The 25,504-nt window shown below is 40.8% G+C and overlaps 1 protein-coding gene across 3 annotated transcripts in view; it reads right to left on the bottom strand.

The window, feature by feature from the left end:
• Positions 1-2,920: 2,920 nt before the first annotated feature.
• trnt1 (tRNA nucleotidyl transferase, CCA-adding, 1) overlaps positions 2,921-25,504 on the bottom strand; it is a 25,766-nt gene continuing 3,182 nt past the window's right edge. The window contains exons 1-8 of one of the 3 annotated variants that reach the window (XM_062046031.1): positions 24,930-25,050; positions 24,622-24,751; positions 22,070-22,263; positions 14,556-14,694; positions 14,309-14,435; positions 14,040-14,233; positions 7,935-8,188; positions 2,921-3,741 (exon numbers count right to left, since the gene is read on the bottom strand). In XM_062046031.1, coding sequence (XP_061902015.1) covers positions 3,496-3,741; positions 7,935-8,188; positions 14,040-14,233; positions 14,309-14,435; positions 14,556-14,694; positions 22,070-22,263; positions 24,622-24,751 — 1,284 coding nt within the window. In that variant the 5' untranslated portion in view covers positions 24,930-25,050 and the 3' untranslated portion in view covers positions 2,921-3,495. Of the gene's footprint in view, positions 3,742-7,934; positions 8,189-14,039; positions 14,234-14,308; positions 14,436-14,555; positions 14,695-22,069; positions 22,264-24,621; positions 24,752-24,929; positions 25,051-25,504 lie in introns of those variants that run through there. The other 2 variants (XM_062046042.1, XM_062046037.1) reach the window with 2 other exon arrangements.

Below are 25,504 nucleotides of genomic sequence, written 5' to 3'. Positions count from 1 at the left end.
TTGCTTGCAGCTGTGCACTGGCGCAGCCTCAGCAGGAGTGGAGGCGCAATCAGCAAAGCGCAAAGATGAGTCCGCATTGGCATGCGCCCGGGCCATGACAATTTTTATTTATTTATTTATTTTTTTTAAAGAAAAAAAAAAAGCTTTTTTAAAAATGAGAATCGATTCTGAATCGCACAACGTGAGAATCGCGATTCGAATTAGAATCGATTTTTTCCCACTCCCCTAGTTGATACAGTCCCCGTGGTTAATGCAATATTTTTTCAATCATGAGTTAATTGTTACATTTGACAGCTGTAGTTAAAATGTTTAACAGGATTGTTAATGACTGATTAATCAGGATTAACACATACATTTTGATAGCCCTTGCATTGATTCAGACCCGTCATCGATCCTGTTCTGTCTCCCTGTAATGTTTGTCTGATCTTGAATGGGATTCTGCTGAAAATTTTAATTTCCCCTTTGGGGATTAATAAAGTATTTCTGATTCTGATTCACAAACTCAAGACAGCATTATCGAGCCACAGTTTTTACTTTTGATTAGTGAAGTTGCAATAAACCCACCTTGTTTTTCTAAAAAAAATTGTATATAATATAATGTAGTAACTGAAAAATTTTAGTATTTTGTACATTTTCTGACATTGTTTTTATGTACAGTATTGTAAAATGATTCACAAATAAGGTTGATTTTTTGGGGGGCCCAATAATCTTTGTCCTGTGTTTTATTCTGTTATGGTCAACAAATAAGGTTTTTTTTTTTATTTGCCTAAATTTATGGTCAACAAATTTAAAGGAAAAATCCCCAAAAAGTTAAATGATTGACTTTGTAACAGCACTGGACCTCTTGTCCTACGGACATACTGTACCTGTATTTCAGGTTTCCTAATCTGACAACATTACACCCCTAATTTAGACTGACCATACGTCCTCTTTTCCGTGGACAAGTCCTCTTTTTGCGGAGCTGTCAGGGCGGAGTTTCTTAAATGCCTCAAATGTCCGGCATTTTGAGTTAGGGTTGCGTGTATTTTCAATGTACGTTCAGGGTTAAGAAGGGGTTAAAAACAAAACAAATTGTGAAGGTGTGCGCACGCAGCAGAATTCGTGAGGGAGGGGCAGAGACAGAGAGAGCGAGAGAGTTATGATAAACGCGCATGCGTCGCCAGGCTCTGCTTTTTATCCATAGATTTATCAGATAACATTTTTTATTATCTATAGCAGGGGTGTCAAAAGTGTGCCATTTGCGGCCCACAGCTAATGTTTTAAAGGCCCACGGCACATTCTAAAAATACTATTAAAATAAACAAAAACATAACAAAAGTGAAATAAAAAAGCTTAAAACATAATATTGAATCAAAATCAAAGTTTTTATGAAGTATTGACCTATCCAAGGTTCCGATTACTTCACATCAAATATTCCACTAAGAGAAATATTTTTGGTGGAAGATTTTGCATATTTTGTGTGTTTGCCATTAAAAACATAGTTTTGTTTGACAAAAAAGGGCGGAAAACAAACAAACAAAAAAACAACATAAAAAAAACTAAAACATTTTGAAATGAGGAATAGATCTGAAGTTGATGTAGACTCCAGAGATTAAAGCGTTAAATATAAAATGTATGTATGCCCTGGCACACCATTATCATCATTTCATGACCCAAGCAAAACACTTTTTACACTTTTATACAGAAATAAATACACCTACAACTTATTAAATACAAACATAGAAAAAACTACCAGCAGTGGTAAAGTTTAGATCCATGAAGGAAAGAAGAAAGTGAATGAATGTTTATAACTGAATACATTTACATATGTATACAATAGAGATGTCCGATAATATCGGCAGGCCGAAATTATCGGCCGATAAATGCTTTAAAATGCAATATCGGAAAATATCGGTATCGGTTTTGTTTTTATTAAATCAACATAAAAAACACAACATACACTTACAATTAGTGCACCAACCCAAAAAACCTCCCTCCCCCATTCACACAAAAGGGTTGTTTCTTTCTGTTATTAATATTCTGGTTCCTACATTATATATCAATACAGTCTGCAAGGGATACAGTCCGTAAGCACACATGATTGTGCGTGCTGCTGGTCCTCTAATAGTACTAACCTTTAACAGTTAATTTTATTCATTTTCATAAATTACTAGTTTCTATGTAACTGTTTTTATATTGTTTTACTTTCTTTTTTATTCAAGAACATTTTTTTAATTTGTTCATCTTATTTTATTTTATTAATTTTTAAAAAAAGGACCTTATCTTCACCATACCTGGTTGTCCAAATTAGGCATAATAATGTGTTAATTCCACGACTGTATATATCGGTATCGATTGGATTTTGGTATCGGTTGATATCGGTAATTAAAGAGTTGGACAATATCGGAATATCGGCAAAAATCCCTAGCATACAAATTTGTTTTATTTAATTTTTTAATGAATTAAGTAACGTTTATGACAACCTTTTTCCAAAACACAATATAGAATGTGAGATATAACAGGATAATGCATACGTTTATAATTTTTTTTCAAAACGCTTACAAAAAAGTGGGACCCCAAAAATTTACTGTGGGACCCCATTTTTATGACTTGATGGGGTCCCTGGGACCCCATTTTGAAAATTCCTACCGCCAACGCTGCAGTCAACAGAGGAGAAAAAATGCTTTATTTAAATAAATATATTATTTATAAAGCAAGTTCGAGTATGATTGGCAAATTTTCACCTAGTCCCGGCCTTGGCGTGCTGCACGCATTTATGTGTCCTCTTTTTGGGATTTCAGAATATGGTCAGCCTACCTAATTATTCCAATGAGATCCAAAACAAGAAGTATCCATTCTATAGTGACCAACCAAAAGTTTTAAAAGCACAGCAGTGTGGCTAATATAATACCATATAATAATAATAATAACATGGCTGAAAGGAATGTCATTATGATCATTTTTATTTTGGATATGCATGTTAATATAATGAGTAATGCAGATGTTGAACATTGACTGCAAGGCCTCCACCAAGTCCTGGTGCACCATAAATAATGTCATACAGAGTTGGCTATAATAGTCAAATGAAATTGTACATAATTACGAAAAAATGTCGCTTTTACATTGCCAATAACCGAAGTGAGCAGATAAGACTAGCCACTTTTACCAAGTATTTGAGGAAACGTCTGACAGACAAATGAAATGCAATGTCGTGAACAGATTCTTTTCCTAATGTGAGGCTGATATAATATAGTGCATTTTCCTGCTTTTTACGTCATTGTGAGATGTATAATAGGTGTAATTTCTGAAATTAGAATGAAATTGCAGGCATGACTGTGGTAATTATAGTCCAGTCGATTCCTCCAATACAAAGCTTGAGTTGCGCTATTACAAGCTTGATTGAACAGAGTTCAAACTCTTATTCTTGGTCACACACGTGCCCACACACACACAAAGACACACGCACACACACGCAGACGATACACACACCTTGGTTCTGACAAGTGCAGCAGCCCATTAGGACTGTACGTAACTGAGGAGCTCTTCTTTGTCCATTTGATAATGACTTTTCTTCCAGATGTCACGGAGCTTCTGTAAAGTGGCGCCTATCTCCTTGCCCGAGACCAGGCCCATTTTCCTGAGATCGTGTCCGCTGACGGGCAAGCGAGGGACGGCCCACATGCGGAGCTGGGCCAGCAGCGTGTGCTCGCCTTGATACTTCAGCAGCTCGCACAATTTACTCTGAGTGTCCAACTCCCGACTCTGACAAAAACAAGGGAGAGTTTTAAAAGCCTTGAGATGCACTCAACACGTTCACTAGGAAAAAAAAGAGTAACCAATTTCTGAAAAGACATTTCTGTGGTTACCAACGCACTCCCACACATTTTTTATTACTGTGCAAAAAGAAAAAGAAAGAGTTTGTGTATCGCTCCACTAAGAAAATACATCACACTTGCTCTTTAACTTTTGAATAATTTATTTAGCGGCAGTGCGTTAAAGAAAAAAGGTACAATGCAAGTGATGTAAGTGTCAAATAAGTTTTGTCGTAGACAAAAACTTACATTGCAGTAGGGTTGTACGGTAAACCAGTACAAATAAAGTGCTGCGGTACTAATACATTAAAAAAGGTACTATACTGCCTTTGAAACATTTATTTATTTTCTATCATCGACATGATGCGTGCCGTGGTGACAATGCTGGCATACCAGCCGCGGCGCATGTTAGTCAACACACGCGCACGCTGCACTTGCAAGCAAAAACAGTGTCAAGAAGAGCTGTAAACACTAGAGATGTCCGATAATATCGGCAGTCCGATATTATCGGCCGATAAATGCTTTAAAATGTAATATCGGAAATTATCGGTATCGGTTTCAAAAAGTAAAATGTATGACTTTTTAAAACGCAGCTGTACGGAGTGGTACACGGACGTAGGGAGAAGTACAGAGCGTCAATAAACCTTAAAGGCACTGCCTTTGCGTGCCGGTCCAATCGCATAATATATACGGCTTTTCACACACACGAGTGAATGCAAGGCATTTTTGGTCAACAGCCATACAGGTCACACTGAGGGTCGTGCATAAACAACTTTGACACTGTTACAAATATGTGCCACACTGTGAACCCACACCAAACAAGAATGACAAACATTTCGGGAGAACATCCGCACCGTATCATAACATAAACACAACAGAACAAATACCCAGAACCCCTTGCAGCACTAACTCTTCCGGGACACTACAATATACACCTCCTAACCCCCCCCCAACCTCCTCATGCTCTCTCAGGGAGAGCATGTCCCAAATTCCAAGCTGCTGTTTTGAGGCATGTTAAAAAAAATAATGCACTTTGTGACTTTAATAATAAATATGGCAGTGCCATGTTGGCATTTTTTTCCATAACTTGAGTTGATTTATTTTGGAAAACCTTGTTACATTGTTTAATGCATCCAGCGGGGCATCACAACAAAATTAGGCATAATAATGTGTTAATTCCACAACTGTATATATCGGTATCGGTTGATATCGGAATCGGTAATTAAGAGTTGGACAATATCGGAATATCGGCAAAAAAGCGATTATTGGACATCTCTAATAAACACTGAAGAATGGCGCTTTAAAACATAGCTAGCTAGCGGACAACGTCTCCGTGGTGTTGTAAGTACTTCTAAACCACAAATCCTCGCCACCATGGCGACAAATAAACTGTTTCTTACAAATATCGTCCCTGCAGGACGAGGAAGAGGTAAACATGCTTCACTACACATTGTAGGAGGATACAACAGCTAACAGCTAACAGTTAGCTAGCGTTCCTGAATGTAAACAAAAGGGTTGATCTATACAAATATGTATAGATGTAGATAATGGGTTTTACTATGTTAAGCGCTTTGAGTCACTAGAGAAAAAGTGCTATATAAATATAATTCCCTTCACTATCTAGTCCAGGCCTGTGCAATTATTTAGAAAAAATGTATCTGGGGGCCGGAATATCTATTTTTTGGAACACTAATACAAAACCTCACAATAATGTTTGATTGAATGCTAAAAACGTTATGACAGACCGCCTTAAAAAATGGAATGGAATTTTTTATTTTTTTACTGAATTGAGACACCCAGAATGTACATGAAAATAAATAATGTGGGATTTACAATATTAACTATGAACGATAAAACACTGAATATTGACAACATATGAACGTCACACCCCCTCTCGATTGAGATATTTTACAATCAAGCGAAACGCAACAAAAATGCAACAAACACAGCGAAATATGAACGCGAAGGGTAAACAAACACCACCTACAATCTGATACATCACTAAGCTTTAGAACTTTGTTGTAAAAATCTCCTTCCACGTCTGTCCCTGACACCCGCATTTCAGGCTGGATGCTCTGGAAACACTCTGTGGAAACGCTCCCCACCCGCACTGCTTGGTGCCTCGTCTGAGCTGCTGCGACTTAGATTACCATAGTAACTAGTATATCATGCAAAAGCACAGATTCCAACCATTGAAATACTTTGTATAGTTCAAGACTTACGGTCATTTGAAAACATCACTGCACATCATAATGGCAGATACAGTTTCCATCTTAAAGATCTAAAAAAATTATTTGGGAATGTCCAACGGGCCAGATTGAAAAGCTTAATCTGCCCAGGTCTGATCTAGTCAATATTACAGTGATTACATCAACATTTTGTAGCATCATAAAATATTTTTTAATTTTTAGCATGTTTATAAACTTTAAAAAATCCGTGTCTGTACACATGAAGACTTTAAATAGGACCGATGTATGACCCTGTAACTACTTGGTAGTTACGGGGTCATACCCAAATTTGTAGTATCACCCAAAAACGTAAGTATCCAAACAACAGAAGAATAAGTGCTTCTTACTTTAAAAAAAAAATTGTAGATAGAAAATGTTAAAACAGAAAGTAAGCATATATTAACAGTAAATGAACAAGTAGACTAATAATACATTGTTTCCCCACTTCTCCCTCATAATTTTGAATCATAAAAATGTGATAAATTGAATTACGGACCGTAAAGCTCCCTTTCCTATTAAACATATATATGTCAGTTTTTCCCATGTCTGTAAACGCATTGTCCGTGCCTGAAAGGTGATTGGCGGAGAATGAGGAAGTGTAGGTGTGCGTCGGAGAAAGCGCAAACTCCTGAGACAAAAGTGTTTGAACGGGACGTAAAACCTGTTGGAATTGTGCCATTTGCTATCATAAGATTGGCAATAAAAGTTAAAAATAGCGCCAGACTTTGTGTGATTTCTTCTGGGGGCTACAATGTATGATATTACTTTAATTTGTTTTCAAGTAAAAAAACAAAACAATAACCTTATTTTCTAGGTGAGGCGCCACATTTGATTACCGGTACATTTAAAGGCAAACTCTGATAATGATTGGGAACAATAGGCAAAATTTCTAAAAAAGTGCAGTTCCCCTTTAAACTTTGCCCTTTATATTAAATGCAAACATATTTACATTTAGTTTTACAATACATCATTGTACAATTTTTTATCAGTATTTCATCCATCCATCCATCTATTTTCTACCGCTTATCCCTTTCGGGATCGCGGCGGGTGCTGGAACCTATCTCAGCTATGTCAAAACTAAATCATTTTGTAACTTAAGTGCTTTAAGTTTACATGCTTCAAAGTATAACTAAATAACTATAGTACTAGAAGTTGTCCAGTTATGATTAACCTAGCAATGAAAATGTTAAAGATACTCCAATCCCTGGCATCGGTTCTTAACAACAACAAATAGCTTGCATTAGCATTAGCACAATGTTTTTACTGTGCTGTTTGATCTGTTTTTGGACGAGAGATCTGAAGGTGCAGGACTGCTGGGTAAGTTCTAGCACGACTCCCTGGAGGTGAGTGAAAAGGTTAGTTTTGGTGGGAGCAGTTGAATGTTTTTTTTTACAGGTCCACGTAAACACAATTTCCCTAGACAAACGATCATTCTCACTGCGACAGCATTTCAGGCACATTGTGTGAATTTCCACTACTTTCCGCGTTTAATAGTAGATTTAGTTTTTATTGGCCAACTCCGTCTGCTTTAAATCATAGGGCCCTATGTTCCAAACTGAATAGTAACACAAAGAAAACCACACACCTTGTCAGGTCAACCGGACAGTTTGGATTTTTTTTCATAAATCGCTCTATCCCTAAGAGAGCTTGTAGGTTTAATGTGTACAATTCAATAGCTTAGTTGCTCAGTCAGCAATGTGTTTATGCAGGTTTAGATTGGGATATCGTGTTTCTTAATGTTAGCATTTAGGCTATCTGCATGAAATGAGCAGTGTTATCAGTTCGGGAGTATTTCAAAAGTTTGGTTTCAATCACGGTTTTACCATAGTTTTAATTAAAAACGGTCGGGGGTTTTACTGCGGTTTATAATTAATATCGTTGATCCTTACATCCTTAGTTTGAAGAAGATACATACGTCTATGATGAAGTCAGTGAAGGGTTTGAGACTGTCTGGCTTGTCGTCATCCTTGCAAATTTCTCTCCTGTGTTTGACCAGGAACTGAGCCAGAGTCTTCTCCTCTTTGGACACCTTCAGTCGGATGTCCATCTTTTCCACCTCCTCTGGGAAGCAGCAAAGAGCTGCTAGTATGGTCATAGGCTTGGGAGAGTGGCCTTTAGCGTTTTGGCAAACCCGCTTCATCTCCTCAACATTGCCATTAGGAGGTAAACCTGAAGGTAGACAAGAGGAGAGGTAAGGTTCTCCAATGCAATTATTGAAAAATGCTAAATAGGCCTTTTTTTTCTTCAATTACCTCAGCAATTTTTTTATACTAAGTGATTAAAGTTCTGAGAGTAATGATTTTTTAAAATGAGTCTAAAGCACACTGATGGCTGCTAAAGGTGTAGCGTTTCCAGAGTTTTCAGACACACTAATAAATTGGCATTGAAACTACTTCATACACTTCAACCACTATATTAGAAATAATTGGAAGAATTGTTCCATTGGTTTGTCAGTCACGCCTTCAAATACTCAAGAGTCTTGACAAAGAGGCTCTATTGATTACTGTTTAGTGGTTGTGCTTTACAAAGACACAGTTGAGCAGGTTTCATACGGCCTTTGTGGTGATGGTAAAACAAATCTCACTAAATTACTCCATCACTCAACCAATGGAGGAGGTCCCTTATCCTAAGTGAGAGAATACATGTCAATTTAAAGTCCAACCATAGGCAGTAATTTCGATTTTCAAGAAATAGCACTTTGAAGACCATTTTTTAATGTCTTTGTTGAACACTTGGCCGCAAAAAATTGATTGCTCTATATTACTTTAAAATAGTATGTCTTTAAAGAAGGACATTGCGGGTGCTTGATTCATTTTAGCGTGGATAAATGGATTGCTTTTCTGGTTGACCTAAGACGTCAAACCAAAACAAGGCACTCTCACAAATCGCGAGTCAACAGCCCAGTTCTTGTAATTGTCGACCGCTGTAATATTGGCACACATTAGAAAAAGTACATCTTGAATAGCTATGCTGATGTCAACTAGCAGACAGCATTAATTAATTATCTTAGATTGCACCATGAACATGACAGTACCATCAAGAGCAGGGGTCTCAAACACGCGGCCCACGGGCCAATTGCCGCCCGCGAGACGTTATTTTGCGGCCCCCACCTTAATATGAAAGTTTAATGTTAGTGCGGCCCACGAGTTTTAAATGAATGGCGCTTGACAGCGTTGTGTGCGGAGCTGAAGGAATCTACCAATCACGGTGTAGTATGTGGCTCTCGACAATATTGAGGGCATGTCGTGATGGCACTGCCTTTAGTGTCCTCTAGAACCTGTCATCACGCAGTCTTTTTCTCCATACAAACAGCGTGCCGGCCCAGTCACATGTTGTACGCGGCATCTGCAGACACACAAGTGACTGCAAGACATACTTGGTCAACAGCCATACAGGTCTGACTGAGGGTTGCCGTATAAACAACTTTAACACTGTTACAAATATGCGCCACACTGTGAACCCACACCAAAGAAGAATGATAAACACATTTCGGGAGAACATCCGCACCGTAACACAACATAAACACAACAGAACAAATACCCAGAATCCTTTGCAGCCCTAACTCTTCCGGGCTACAAAAACACCCCCGCCTCCCTCCACCTCTTTTTATTGTTTAATTTGCATTGCCTCACACGATGAACACTACATATATTTTTGTATGACGCCGGATAACACTCCGGGAGCAGTCACTTTTTTGCGCTCGCGATCCCGGTACTTGCTGCAGGGAGGAAAAGCGGAACGACACACATTGCGGAAATAACATTATTCTGCGTGCGTCGGCTAAATACAAATATAGTTCACAACACCAAAAATGTCTTTTTCAAAGCCCGAAGTGAAGAGAAAGGTTAGTGATGAGCAAAGACAACTCCAGGAAAAGTGGGAGATGCAATATTTCTTTGTTGAGCACAGGGGCACCTCGACGTGTCTTATTTGCACAGAGAAAGTTGCAATGCACAAGGAATATGTGGCAGTCCCCACTGCCGTGCGGGTTCTCAGGTCCATTTCAGGGAAGACATTTTCGTGAGACGGGTTAGACTGCTTTATTTTTACAACAGAGTCTTTGGCTGCTTTCCAGCAGCTGCCTCTTACGTGAGCACCCGGTTGGTTTCCCTCCGTCCGCCGTCTGCTTTTCAGCAGCACGTCACCTTCGGTTGCCGTCTACTTTTCAGCAGCACGGCTCCGTCGTGCCCGTGGTAGCCGAGGATGGTTTCCTCCCGTCTGCGTCTGCTTTTCAGCAGCACGTCGCCTTAGGCGTGGTCTTTTAGCAGCTGCCTTTTCTCCGTCTCCTCTCTCCCTCGTCGCTCTCGGCCGCGCCTTTTAACTGCCGCGAGGGGATTAGCTGATCGTGACCAGGTGCGCGATCCCCGCACCTGGTCACAATTGCGGAGTCGCTCTCGGCGCGCACAAGATGGCTTGCTCGCCGCTTGCTCGCCGCCATCTTGGAGCGGGCGCCGTCGGTCCGCCGGCCCCGCCTCCCCACAGTCCTCCATCGCCGGACGCAAGCCGGGCTTCCGCCCAGCTAAGCCTACTCCCCCCCCCCCCATTTCGAGGGAGTAGGAAGTGGGGACGGCCCGGTCCCCCTGTGGTTCCGGTCTTCTCCAGCTGTTCTTTCTTTCACTTCCACTTCTTCCCGCCTCTGGTGGTCCTTTCCGGTTGGGCGCCAAAATGTGGCAGTCCCCACTGCCTTGCGGGTTCTCAGGACCATTTCAGGGAAGACATTTTCGAGCAGAGTTGACGTTTGTTTATTTTTGCAAATAAAACCTCACAGCCTCAGTCGCTTTTCAGCTCCTTTTCTTCCGCTCGCTCTTTCGTCGTTTGTCTCTGGCTCTTCTCCTCTCTCGCTCCGCGTCAGCTTCCCTTTTGCTCCTTCCAGTCTCTCTCCCGTCTCTCTCTGCTGCGCCCCTTTTCTTCCGCAAGAGGAGATTGGATGATCGTGCCCAGGTGTGCGGATCGCGCACCTGGGCACGATTGCGGCGTCGCTGCCGGCGCGCCCCGCCTCGCCGCTCGCCGTCCACGCCTCCTCGCCGCCATCTTGGGCCAGGCTCCGGCGTTCCCTGCCTCGCTGCTCGCTCGCCGGACCCGCCTCTCCACAGAATACAATTTGAAACGTCATTATACAACTAGACATGCTGAGGAGTATGCAAAATACCAGGGAGACGAGAGAGTGAACCGGGTTGCACATTTTAAAACCAGTCTACTGAGGCAACAAGATTTCTTCAAGAAAGCAAGCGAAAAGAGCGATGCAGCAGTCAGAGCTAGCTACATGGTGAGTGAGATGGTTGCTAGGGCGGGAAAGCCATTCAAAGAAGGAGAATTCATTAAAAAGTGCATGTTAGATTTTTTTTTAAGAAATCTTTTCTTGCGGCCCAGCCTCACCCAGTTTCTGCATCCAGTGGCCCCCAGGTAAATTGAGTTTGAGACCCCTGATCAAGAGGGTCATCCCGGAGGTACTGGATGGGAGTCTAACGCAAAGATTTGTGGGAGAGATTCGTTTTGAAGGAATTTCTGGACAGAAAATGGAAAGAAAACTATCGAATGTCTCGAAGTTCATTCAGTAAGCTCCGTGGACTAATGGAGTTTGTGGCCCGATACTGGTTCTGATGAGGGTTGTTATTGTTCTGTACAAGCTGACTAGTTGTGCGGAATACAGACTTACTACTAATCATTTTGGAGTACACAAATGCAGCTTGAAGGGATCTGTGTACGCTTTCATCTTTGCCCTGTAAATACCTGGTTAATACGTTTGCTCGTATTTATGTCCAAATGAAGCCAGTATTTTCCATTATCTTAGCAACCTTTTTAAATGTTCAATTTTTTTCCTCTTATCCATGCACTTCAAAATGTTCCGTTCTTTTCATCTGTGAAATAAATACAGTGCATCCGGAAAGTATTCACAAAGCCTCATGTTTTTTCCATATTTTGTTATGTTAGAGCCTTATTCCAAGATGGAATAAATTCAATTTTGTCCTCCAAATTTTACAGACAGTACCCCATAATGAAAATGTGAAAACATTTAACCTTTTTTCAAATTTATTAAAAATAGAAAATTAAAGAAGACATTAACATAAGAATTAACAGCCTTTCTTCAATACTTTGATGCACCTTTGGCAGCAATTACAGGTTCAATTATTTTTGAATACGATGCCACAAGCTTGGCACACCTATCTTTGGGCAGTCTCACCTCTCAAGCTCCATCAGGTTGGATTGAATGTCCTGTCGAAAGAAAAAAACATCACCCCAATCTGAGTTTAACAGCGTTTTGGAGCAGGTTTTCATCCAGGATGTCTCTGTACATTGCTGCATTGATCTTTCCCTCTATCCTAACAAGTCTCAGAGTTCCTGCCGCTGAAAACCATCCCCACAGCATGACACTGCCACTCCCACGCTTCACTGTAGGGATGGTATTGGCCTGGTGATGAGCTGGCATTAATCTTTGTCTCATCAAAACAAAGAATTTAGTTTCTCATGGTCAGTTTTTCCAGGTGCATTTTGGCAAACTCCAAGGCGGGCTGCCATGTGCTTTTTACTAAGGAATTACTTTTGTCTGGACACTTTACCATACAGGCCTGATTGGTGGATTGCTGCAGAGATGGTTGTCCTTCTGGAAGGTTCTCCTCTCTCCAAATAGGAATGTTGTAGCTCTGACAGAGTGACCATCGGGTTCTTGCTCACCTCCCTGACTCAGATCCTTCTCCCCAGATAGCTCAGTTGAGACGGCCAACCAACTGTGCTCATTGGAGCCTTCAAGGCAGCTGATATTTTTCTGTACCTTTCCCCAGATTTGTGCCTCGAAACACTCTTGTCACTCTTGTTCATGCTTGGTTTGTGCTCTGCCATATACTGTCAAGTGTGTGACCTTATATATAGACCAGTATGTACCTTTCCAAAACATGTCAAATCAACTGAATTTACCACAGGTGGACTCAAATTTAGTGGTACAAACACCTCAAGGATGATCAGTTGAAACAGGAGCCATTTGAGTATCACTTTTGAGCTTTCTGGCAAAGGTTGTAATACATTGCCATTATGGGGTACGGTGTGTACAATTTTGTGGACAAACATGAATTGAAAGGCCATAAAATAACAATAAGTGAAGCACTGTGACTACTTTCCGGAGGCACCGTATACAGTGTCCTCTTCATTTTAGTTTTTGTCTCTGTTTTGATTGAATGGGATCTACTTCCGGGGTACATACCCCGTGTTGAGACTGGTGCATGTGCGATATGAAAGGTCTTCTGCAATACAAACCACTGCCAGAGCATTTTTTAAGTTTAATTTTTTCTTTCATTCTGAGGATTTTTCGATCCTGTAAGCAAAGTTTTCTTTGTCAAATCTAGCATCTTTATATATTTTATCAATTATTGCAGAAAGTATTCGTGATTAGAAAGTAAATGGGAATGAGCTTCCCCTATTTAAAAGGCCAGCAGCCGCCATTGGTATCCAGCCTGTGTTACATTGTGCAATAAGCAGCAACAATTGAAAAATAGAGCAAAACGATATAAGAAAATATTATATATATGTTATGTGCAACATTTTTTTTTAGCCTTTTTAAAGAAAATATATGCATCTTCGCTGATTATGCCAATTATATGTTGTCATATTGACCCCGACGAAGCAATGCCCCTACCGCCACAAGTATATTGGAAATCTGGGGGAAACCCTGGGAACACGCTTAGTTTTTGGCAATTGCAGCATTTTTCTTTTTCGTTTGTATTTGATAATTTCTGTCACCTATCAGTCCCACTGTAGTGCCCACTGCCCACTGTATACTACTCATAGTTTTTGGATAGTTTCACATGTGCTTGGTGACTAGGATGGCAAAAGCTGTATTACCACCAGGAACCCTTAAGTTTCTGGTCAGCAGTTTAACCATCTGAGCCACAATGCCCCTCAAAAACAGTTTATAATTGAATGTAGCTTCATGTGTTGCAGAAGAAAATGGGCCCATCTTAATTAAACTTGGAAAGTTAAATGAGTCAATTACCAACCATAGAATATTCCAAAAGATAGTATGTCTCACCAATGTATTGTGCCAGCCCTAGGCTGTACATCATCTCCAGCAGCTGAACAGCATGGTTGCCGACCACAATCTTCTTCAGCTCAACCCAAATTCTTTCTCCCGAAATCCCAGAAAGTCCAAACCCATTTGCCTGAATGGCCTCCAGTGTCTCAGGCTCATGCTCATCAGGTTTCAATGCCACTTTTCCATAGAACCTGTTGGTGATTTAAAATAGGTAAAAAAATAACCAAACAGGTTTGAACAACAGTAATAAAGAGGGCTCAGCCAACCTAAAATAACGCAGTATTCTTAAATAATCCTCTTGGATCCTTTGTTCTGCACTGCCAACAAAGCGAACCTTTCGTTTCTGTAGGTCATCATATCCTTCGAAATAATCATATACGGTGCCATCAAGACCTACACACAGAAGAACATCAGAAAATCAAGTCAGTACCTTGGGAGTCTACACTACTTCAAATAGGTAACACATTGCAATGCTATCCATAATTGATCAAGTTATCTCTTGGCAACATTCACCTAAAAACATTGAGTTGATAGTGAGGTCTCTTCTCTCAGAATCTTTCTGCCAGTCGGTGGTAAACTCCACTTCAGCATGACGACCATCTGTTTGAACATCCACACGCAATGTAGTCACTTCAAAGTTTTCATTGTGAAGCTGCAAAAGAAGGATAAACAAACCACGTAAGACCTTCAACAGAACAAAGACTAGTATATGGTAGCTGTCTGCCGTGACCGGTCAGGGTGAGATAGTCGGACAGAAGGAGAAAAAGGAAACGAAACAGGGCGGGAAAGCTTTTGGACAATAGTACCCGTATCAACAACACGAATCATGCTGTGGTGAGAAGCAACGGTGAAAACTATTAATGGTATTGACAATACCACAACTGTCCCGACTCATGACCAGCAGGAACTTATCCAGAGACGTAAATTAGAGTATAAACACTAACAGGAAGCAAGCACAGCAATTGTTTTTTAATGTGGATATATTGTGCTATAACCATCCATTCAAAGTATTTATTTAGAATTTCCAGTCATTCAAAACAGGGTCAAAATTACACCTACATGCTAATTGTTGATTAAATGCATCTTAGCCGGTTTCACTTCAAGCAGATACTTTATATACCCATTAACAAACTTCTGGTATAATTATAATTGGATGTTTTGACAACTCTTTATAACATGAATTGGTAGCAATTCTTAAATTGGTTGGATTACTGGCACAGACCAAAAGACTTAAGCATTGTCCACAAATGTTAAATAGGATGATGTAACGCCTTTAGGAAGGCTTTTCCAGAAGCTTAATGTTCGCCTGCTTTATCAGTTTTAAATCCAATTTGATGGGTTTTTTTTTAGGATCATAGTCCTATTGGAACACTCAATTTGGTTCAGGTTTATTTGAACTTAAGTTGAAAAATTACTTCAGGACTTCATCCACTTTGCTTAGTGCACCAGAACAACTGGCAGCAAAATAGACCCATAGCATGATGCTACCACTCACCATGCTTGAGAGCTGGTACAGTTCGTAGGTTTAATAGCCTCACCTTAACTCTTCCAATCGTTGCAATAGCTGATCAAAATATATTCTTACTGAGGGGACGTTTGTCTAAATTGCAGTCAAATTAATGATTTCAACTTCGGAACAGGAACTTTTTCTTGGTTGGCACCTTCTTGAGGCTTCTATGCTACAGTCTCAAGGTCTGTCGTTCTTATCCAAACTTTTTTATGGGGCTAGACTTGCACCTCCCAAAAATTCTCACACTGCTTGAACAGCGACACGGACTGCAGAGCTGCCTTTTTTTTTTACAAGTAACTTCTTCCTTCTTCAGACTGATACCAATAGGTGATTTAAATCCATTACTTTTGAAATTTAGATTTAATAACTATATAGGTTGTGCACACCTTAAGGTAGGAAAGACGGAAGGTGGATTTGAAGACAGTCCCTGTAGATTTGTCCTATTAATAGCCAGTATCTTCAACGATGGTAACGGGCTGGTCATCCAGCGCCATTATTTTTTTCCATGATTGTCATCTCTGGGAGACATTTTGCACTTTTCAAATGCCACAGTGATAGGAACAAGCCCCCCGGGTCTTTCTTTGCTGGTGGCATTGCAGCAGCTTCTTTAGCAGCAGGCGTCTTTGTATGCTTTCAAAACATCGTTGTAGCAATGCTGGCGTTATAGGTGGCTGATAGGGTTTGATGTGTTGATGATGTTTATTCCCCAGTTGCGGAATGTTTGCAGAACATTTGGTGTAAAAGGCACGCAAAAGGTCTTCCTCTGAAATATTGAAGAAGTCTTACACAATCAACAGCATGTTTGTTTACAGTGAGCTCAAGGGACGTTTACAATGGAGATTTGCTTAAACCGGGTGTCGCCGAGCGGCATGCGGCTCTTTCGGCGCCGCCCTAGTGGTTCCCTGGAGCTTTTTCAAAAATATATGAAAATGGAAAAAGTTGTGGGAAAATATATATTTTTTTTTAATATGGTTTCTGTGGGAGGACACACATGAGACACAAACCCCCCCTAATTGTTATAAATCCCACTGTTCATATTAAACATGCTTCACTGATGAGTATTTGGCAAGTGCCGTTTTGTCCTACTAATTTTAGCAGTCCTTGAACTAACCGTAGTTTTTTAACATGTATAACATTCTCAGACGATGCCAGAGAAAGACGTGTTTTATGCAAATCCTTCATTTCATTTTGTCCACCAAACTTTTTATGCTGTGTGTGAATGAACAAAGGTGAGCTTTGTTGATGTTATTGACTTGTGTGGAGTGCTAATCAGGCACATTTGGTCAGTGCATGACTGCAAGCTAATCAATGCTAACATGCTATTTGATTTAGGCTAGCTGTATGTACATATTGCATCATTATGCCTCACTTGTAGGTATATTTGAGCTCATTTAATTTCCTTTACTTATGTCCTCTGTGTATTTAATTCGTACTTGGATGTCTCATGACATTAGCTGTATGTAATAATGGTGGTATTTCTGATAGTTGTTTGTGTGCCATTATAGACCACAGCAAACGTTACCCAGCTTGCAAAGATTGTAATAAATCCATTAGAAGAAGACAGCCTAACGTTTCCTTTAACTTGGACACACACATCTATACCTTTGGCCGACAAAGCCAGTAACTTCCAGAAGCCTCCGTTTTACTAATGTTTTCCAATGTTGTAAAAATGTGTAAAATAAATGTTAAAGGCCTACTGAAATGATTTTTTTTTATTTAAACGGGAATAGCAGATCCATTCTATGTGTCATACTTGATCATTACGCGATATTGCCATATTTTTGCTGAAAGGATTTAGTAGAGAAAATTGACGATAAAGTTCGCAACTTTTGCTCGCTGATAAAAAAAAGCCTTGCCTGTACCGGAAGTAGCGTGACGTCACAGGAGCTAGTATTCCTCACAATTCCCCATTGTTTACAATGGAGCGAGAGAGATTCGGACCGAGAAAGTGATGATTACCCCATTAATTTGAGCGAGGATGAAAGATTCGTAGATGAGGAACGTTACAGTGAACGACTTGAGAGGCAGTGATGGACGTATCTTTTTTCGCTCTGACCGTAACTTAGGTACAAGCTGGCTCATTGGATTCCACACTCTCCTTTTTATATTGTGGATCACGGATTTGTATTTTAAACCACCTCGGATACTATATCCTCTTGAAAATGAGAGTCGAGAACGCGAAATGGACATTCAGTGCCTTTTATCTCCACGACAATACATCTGCGAAATGCTTTAGCTACGAGCTAACGTGATAGCATCGTGCTTTAACTGCATATAGAAACAAAAAAAATAAACCCCTGACTGGAAGGATAGATAGAAAATCAACAATACTATTAAACCGTGGACATGTAAATACACGGTTAATGCTTTCCAGGCTGGCGAAGGTTAACAATGCTGTGCTAACGACGCCATTGAAGCTAACTTAGCAACCAGACCTCACAGAACTATGTACTCTCTCCTTTTTCTATTGTGAATCACGGATTTGTATTTTAAACCACCTCGGCTACTATATCCTCTTGAAAATGAGAGTCGAGCACGCGAAATGGACATTTAAAGTGACTTTTATCTCCAAGACAATACATCGGTGACACTTAGCTACTGAGCTAGCGCGATAGCATCGTTCTCAAATGAAGATAGAAACAAAATAAATAAACCTCTGACTGGAAGGATGGATAGAAAATCAACAATACTATTAAACCGTGGACATGTAAATACACGGTTAATGATTTCCAGGCTGGCGAAGGTTAACAATGCTGTGCTAACGACGCCATTGAAGCTAACTTAGCAACCAGACCTCACAGAACTATGTACTCTGTCCTTTTTCTATTGTGAATCACGGATTTGTATTTTAAACCACCTCGGATACTATATCCTCTTAAAAATGAGAGTCGAGCACGCGAAATGGACATTTAAAGTGACTTTTATCTCCAAGACAATACATCGGTGACACTTAGCTACTGAGCTAGCGCGATAGCATCGTTCTCAAATGAAGATAGAAACAAAATAAATAAACCTCTGACTGGAAGGATAGATAGAAAATCAACAATACTATTAAACCGTGGACATGTAAATACACGGTTAATGATTTCCAGGCTGGCGAAGGTTAACAATGCTGTGCTAACGACGCCATTGAAGCTAACTTAGCAACCAGACCTCACAGAACTATGTACTCTCTCCTTTTTCTATTGTGAATCACGGATTTGTATTTTAAACCACCTCGGATACTATATCCTCTTCAAAATGAGAGTCGAGCACGCGAAATGGACATTTAAAGTGACTTTTATCTCCAAGACAATACATCGGTGACACTTAGCTACTGAGCTAGCGCGATAGCATCGTTCTCAAATGAAGATAGAAACAAAATAAATAAACCTCTGACTGGAAGGATAGATAGAAAATCAACAATACTATTAAACCGTGGACATGTAAATACACGGTTAATGATTTCCAGGCTGGCGAAGGTTAACATTGCTGTGCTAACGACGCCATTGAAGCTAACTTAGCAACCAGACCTCACAGAACTATGTACTCTCTCCTTTTTCTATTGTGAATCACGGATTTGTATTTTAAACCACCTCGGATACTATATCCTCTTGAAAATGAGAGTCGAGCACGCGAAATGGACATTTAAAGTGACTTTTATCTCCAAGACAATACATCGGTGACACTTAGCTACTGAGCTAGCGCGATAGCATCGTTCTCAAATGAAGATAGAAACAAAATAAATAAACCTCTGACTGGAAGGATAGATAGAAAATCAACAATACTATTAAACCGTGGACATGTAAATACACGGTTAATGATTTCCAGGCTGGCGAAGGTTAACAATGCTGTGCTAACGACGCCATTGAAGCTAACTTAGCAACCAGACCTCACAGAACTATGTACTCTCTCCTTTTTCTATTGTGAATCACGGATTTGTATTTTAAACCACCTCGGATACTATATCCTCTTGAAAATGAGAGTCGAGCACGCGAAATGGACATTTAAAGTGACTTTTATCTCCAAGACAATACATCGGTGACACTTAGCTACTGAGCTAGCGCGATAGCATCGTTCTCAAATGAAGATAGAAACAAAATAAATAAACCTCTGACTGGAAGGATAGATAGAAAATCAACAATACTATTAAACCGTGGACATGTAAATACACGGTTAATGATTTCCAGGCTGGCGAAGGTTAACAATGCTGTGCTAACGACGCCATTGAAGCTAACTTAGCAACCAGACCTCACAGAACTATGTACTCTCTCCTTTTTCTATTGTGAATCACGGATTTGTATTTTAAACCACCTCGGATACTATATCCTCTTGAAAATGAGAGTCGAGCACGCGAAATGGACATTTAAAGTGACTTAGCTCCAAGACAATACATCGGTGACACACTTAGCTACTGAGCTAGCGCGTAGCATCGTTCTCAAATGAAGATAGAAACCCATCAACAGCCGTGCTCACCTGCATTCCAGCGATCAACGGCACGACGAAGGACTTCATCCGTGGGTTTGGCGGCAAGCATCGGCTAGGCGTAGTAAGTAGTCCTTGTTGTGTTGCTGTAAGTATTGTAATGCCCCGCAGTGGAGAAGGAGTCACACAGACGAGGAAGCGCTGCTCAATCGCTTTATTAAAAAGCGGTAACTGGTTGTAGTTCAAAAAGTAACGCACACACATACACGAGCTGCTGTTAGCCAAAACTCACGCTCACACACACAAGTTCTCCGCCAACTCACTCGCGCATGCGCGTTCCCTAAACCCTTAAAGACAGTACACTAATGCAAATATCACAGATATTACAGTATTGTACTTAGCCGCTAAGACACCGATCGATCCCACCTACAACGTTTTTCTTTGCAGTCTCCATTGTTCATTAAACAAATTGCAAAAGATTCACCAACACAGATGTCCAGAATAATGTGGAATTTTGTCGAAGAAAACAAGAGGCTTTTCTATCGGGTCCGATGGGGTCCAACCACTTCCTTTGCTTTTGTGACGTCACGCGCATAAATCATATCCAAAGGAGTTTTTCAACCGGAAGTGTGGCGGGAATTTTAAAATTGCACTTTATAAGTTAACCCGGCCGTATTGGCATGTGTTGCAATGTTAAGATTTCATCATTGATATATAAACTATCAGACTACGTGGTTGGTAGTAGTGGGTTTCAGTAGGCCTTTAAGTTTCAAAACTTTTGTCAACAAAGATTTGTGTCAGCCAGCTACACATAGACTACGTTTACACTGCAGGCCAAAATGGCCCAAATCTGATTTTGTCCAGCTGACTGGTTACATTGTGGCAGCACGGTGGAATCAGGGGTTAGTGCGTGTGCCTCACAATACGAAGGTCCTGGGTTCAATCCTGGGCTCGGGATCTTTCTGTGTGGAGATTGCATGTTCTCCCCGTGACTTGACCGGGAGGAAGTTGTTACAACTACAAAATATAATAAAAATCGCAACACCTTAAAAATTTGTGGTTTTTTTATGTGAAAGTAAATGAAAGTAATATATTGTGTGAATTTACTGTATATATATATAGTGTAATATATTTGGGAGGGTTGTAATCTTTTTATGGCTGTTAAGTAGAGAAGGTACGGACTTTATTTTTCAACTCATGTGTAAGCAAATGCGGCACAGCGCAATTCCGGTCTTTCAACAACTGCTATATCTTCGGAATCAAAATATATGTTCATATATTACATACAGCCTATTATTTGCACACTAGTGACAAGTGATGTACCGAAAATTTGATAGTCTTAAATTAAAACTGTAACCGAATGTTGTAATGAAATATCCATTTTCGCAGGCGATGTAATGTTTCCGGCGCACACGAGTGACGTAAAATGTAATATCGGAAATTATCAGTATCGGTTTCAAAATTATCGGTATCGGTTTCACAAAGTAAAATGTATGACTTTTTAAAAAATGCCGCTGTGTACACGGACGTAGGGAGAAGTACAGAGCGCCAATAAACATTAAAGGCACTGCCTTTGCGTGCTGGCCCAGTCACTTAATATCTACGGCTTTTCACACACAAGTGAATGCAATTCATACTTGGTCAACAGCCATACAGGTCACACTGAGGGTGTCCGTATAAACAACTTTAACACTGTTACAAATATGCGCCACACCAAACAAGAATGACAAACACATTTCGGGAGAACCACAGCACCGTAACACAACATAAACACAACAGAACAAATACCCAGAACCCCTTGCAGCACTAACTCTTCTGGGACGCTATAATATACACCCCCCCGGACGCTGGCGGGCCCCCTGGCCTACAGTCTTGTTTGTATTACAGAAGATGTATATGTGGATATATTGCTTGACTAAGTTGGGGTTGTTATTTGCTGCAATTTGCCATGCGGGCAGAAAGTTTGACACCCATTCTCTATGGTTATGTAAATCTTGTTTCGCTGTGGACAGCGACACTGGTAATCTAGCACTTTCCAGTTACGTTTAATGATCATTACACCCTGGAAAATTACTTTTTGTTCACACATATTTGTATGTCCACAGAGACTTACTCGAGCTGTAATAGTTCCATGCTTCTCTCCTTTGTTGTTGATCATCCTTATCCCAGCAGCTTGGAACATTCGCTTCATCTCCTCCGGGGTGGCGGTGGTGGCAAAATCCACATCATCAGGCCGCTTCCCAGACAATAGGTCACGTACAGCACCTCCAGCTATCCTGAGCTCATACTGGTGCTTCTTAAATATTTCTGACAAGATCAAACACAGGCTAATTTTAGAAGTCAGGATGTACATAATAACAGAGCTCATGATGTACATTAGGGTAGATTAGAATTTTCAAAATAAGTTACCCACTCTTGGACAGTGTTGGGACTAACGCCGTTACTTTCAGCGGTAAATAGTAATCGAACGCGTTATTTTTTATATTCAGTAACTCAGTTACCGTTACTACATGATGTGTTACTGCGTTATTTTACGTTATTTTTTATGTAGTATCGGCTAGAAACTGAGAAGATCTGAGTGTGTTTTATCGGAGTGCTGCGGAAGAGGCGACAAGGAAGAGGCGCGCGCCGCGCGCTGTGTGTGTGTGTGGGAGGGGGCGTGTCTGTGTTTATTAACAAGACATGGTGAAGCCCAAAGCCAAGTTTCTTAACATGGAGATATTCTCACTACTTTTCTTTTGTCGTCCACAAAGAAAATAACATTTTAGTTAAATCAGAATCAGAATCGTTTTATTGCCATTGTTTGAGAACGCGTTCACAAACTAGGAATTTTTCTTGGTGCAATCGTGCAACATAAAACACATATAACACATATTTGGTAGTAAAATGAGCTGTAACTGAGCTATCGGATAGACTTAAAAGGAATTCAAGGAGCTACTGTTAGGAGTTATTGTTCATTTGCCTGATGGCCGAGGGGAAAAAACTGTTCAGGTGGCGGGAGGTGTGGGTCTGGATGGAGCATAGTCTCCTGCCTGAGGGGAGAGGGGAGAATAGTTTGTGTCCAGGGTGAGAAGAGTCAGCTGTGATCCGACCCACACGCCTCCTGGTCCTGGAGGAGAACAAGTCATGGAGGGATGGGAGCTTGCAGCCAATCACCTTCTCAGCAGCACGTACGATGCGCTGCAGTCTATTCTTATCCTGGACTATGGCGCCGGGGAACCACACTGTGATGGAGGAGGTCAGGATGGACTCTATGATGGCTGAGTAAAACTGCACCAGCATCTCGGTCCGCACCTTAAGTTTCCTCAGCTGCCGCAGGAAGTACATCCTCTGCTGGACCTTCTTGATGAGGGAGCTGATGGTCGGCTCCCACTTGAGGTCCTGGGTGATGGTGGTGCCCAAGAAACGGAAGGAGTCCACAATGGGGACGGGGGTGGAAGAGTCAATCAGGGTGAGGGGGGATGGTGGGGCTGTGACTTTCCTGAAGTCCATGATCATCTCCACTGTTTTCTGGGCGTTCAGCTATGGATTAGTATTGTACAGTATGTCTGGGTGGGGGTCCTGCTTTGGAAATCATTTGTACCCCTTTCAGAGATCACATTTAGTTGCCCTTAAAAATCCTCATGTTGCACTATGAAATGTAAGCATAGGATGAAGTGTGCATTCCTGTAACTTTCTCTAGTAACAGCATTCCATGATTAATATCAATAAATTAACATTAATAATAAATGACAGTAGAATAAGCACACGTATGACTGAGGAGTCATAGTGTAACTTTGTGTGGTGTTTTGAGTTTTCTGACTTTTTGTGTGGCCATAAACGCACCAGTGGCTTGGTGCTATGCGTGTTGGTGACAGATGACAAGTTGGTTTTGGCCTGGTTTGTACGGCAGAAAATGACTAGTTTTTCGAGATAGAAGTTTTTTACTCGTGTTTTGGTGTGGTTATGGCCGAATATAAACAGTTTTGCTCAATAAAGTGATCGATATAATTCCTGTCCTCGAAGCATCTCGATAGACGTTACAATAATTGAACGGTGTTCAATTGAACGGTGTTGACGAACACTGTTAGGGCCGATTGTTGTCACTGTCACTCAGAGTTGCATTGCAAAATTATACAGAATAAATGTGTTTATTTTGTTTAGAATTCAGATGGGATTTGATCTGGTGCGCGGCATATATTGGCTGTGCGCAGAGGACGCTTGAGCAGTGCGCAATTGCGCAGGCGCGCACCTTAGAGGGAACGTTGGTTGCAGCTATTTAAAATAGTTTTGTCAATTTGTTCTGGCCTGAAACAAATTGGCCCTTTGAAACATATCTTTGTCTTTGTGTGTTGTATGTAGACCACATTGCTTAGCAGAGTTCAGTGATGCAAATGCATGTCAAGTTGATCAACAGATTGTATTATTCTCCAGTGCAATAACAGTACTGAAAGGAAGGCTAAAATGGCATTAAAGGGGGCCTTAAAAAAAATAAAAAAAATATATAAGTAACTAAATAGTTACTTTTCACAGTAACGCATTCCTTTTTGGTGTAAGTAACTGAGTTACTTGTGAAATAAAGTAACTAGTAACTGTAACTAGTTACTGGTTTTCAGTAACTAACCCATCACTGCTCTTGGAGCAATAAGCCCCCACATGACGTCATGTGTTATGACCGCGTCTTACCTGCGAGTTCGTTCAGTCCATCGTTGAACAACACCTGGAACTCACTTGTCTTCAGCTGCATTGTAACGAGGCTCTTCCACAATACACGCGTCCTACCGATCACAAGAGGTCTGAATAGTCTGCCCCACATCTGCGGAAATATCGATAATAACCATGCTCGTTAGCTGGCGACAGCTACATGTCAGTGTAGCCATGCTGCCGGGTGACAATGTCAGCCACCAAACCTCACTAAGTTGTGACATTATTCTTCACACGTTAAACAACAAAGTGTCGAGATTTGAGCGCAAATTGTAACAAATATGCTTTACCTGAAACGGAAGCCTGGGTTAAAGTCATTGGCGACTCATCTTCTTCTTCTTCTTCATGTGGCTTTCCGGCAGACTAGACGCCCATCGGCGTATTGCTGCCTCCCACAGTTCAGTTCAGGTATTACCACAGCTTATGCAGTTACACTTTCTGGTGCAGGCCAGTATTCCACAGGTAGTCCATGACTGCTTTCATCACTGCACTTTGATGTTCCTCAGGGTTCAGAATAATCCTCAGTGAGATGCAGGGCAATCCTGCATCTAGTAATGCAGCAAAAAGCTCTCTCCTCTCTGTTGTGTATATAGGACACTCCATAAAAACATGCTGCACAGTTTCTTCTGTCCCACATTCACACAGTCCATTTTCATGTTTCCCAATACGGGCCAGTCCCCCTGCAAGGCCACAGTGTCCAAATCTCAGCCGTGTCATAATGACTTGCTCCCTTCTGTTTCCCAGGGTGATGCTTCCTCCCCTAACACTATTTTGAATATTAAAATAAAACCTTCCTCTTGTTTCCCCCTCCCATTCTCTTTGCCACCTGATATTTAACTCCTCCTTTATTATGGAGCGGTACTCT

The sequence above is a fragment of the Entelurus aequoreus genome, linkage group LG01 (genome assembly GCF_033978785.1).
Source record: "Entelurus aequoreus isolate RoL-2023_Sb linkage group LG01, RoL_Eaeq_v1.1, whole genome shotgun sequence".
Taxonomy (NCBI): Eukaryota; Metazoa; Chordata; class Actinopteri; order Syngnathiformes; family Syngnathidae; genus Entelurus; species Entelurus aequoreus.
Note: the sequence above shows the minus strand (reverse complement) of the source record. Positions and strands in the feature narration are given on the sequence as shown.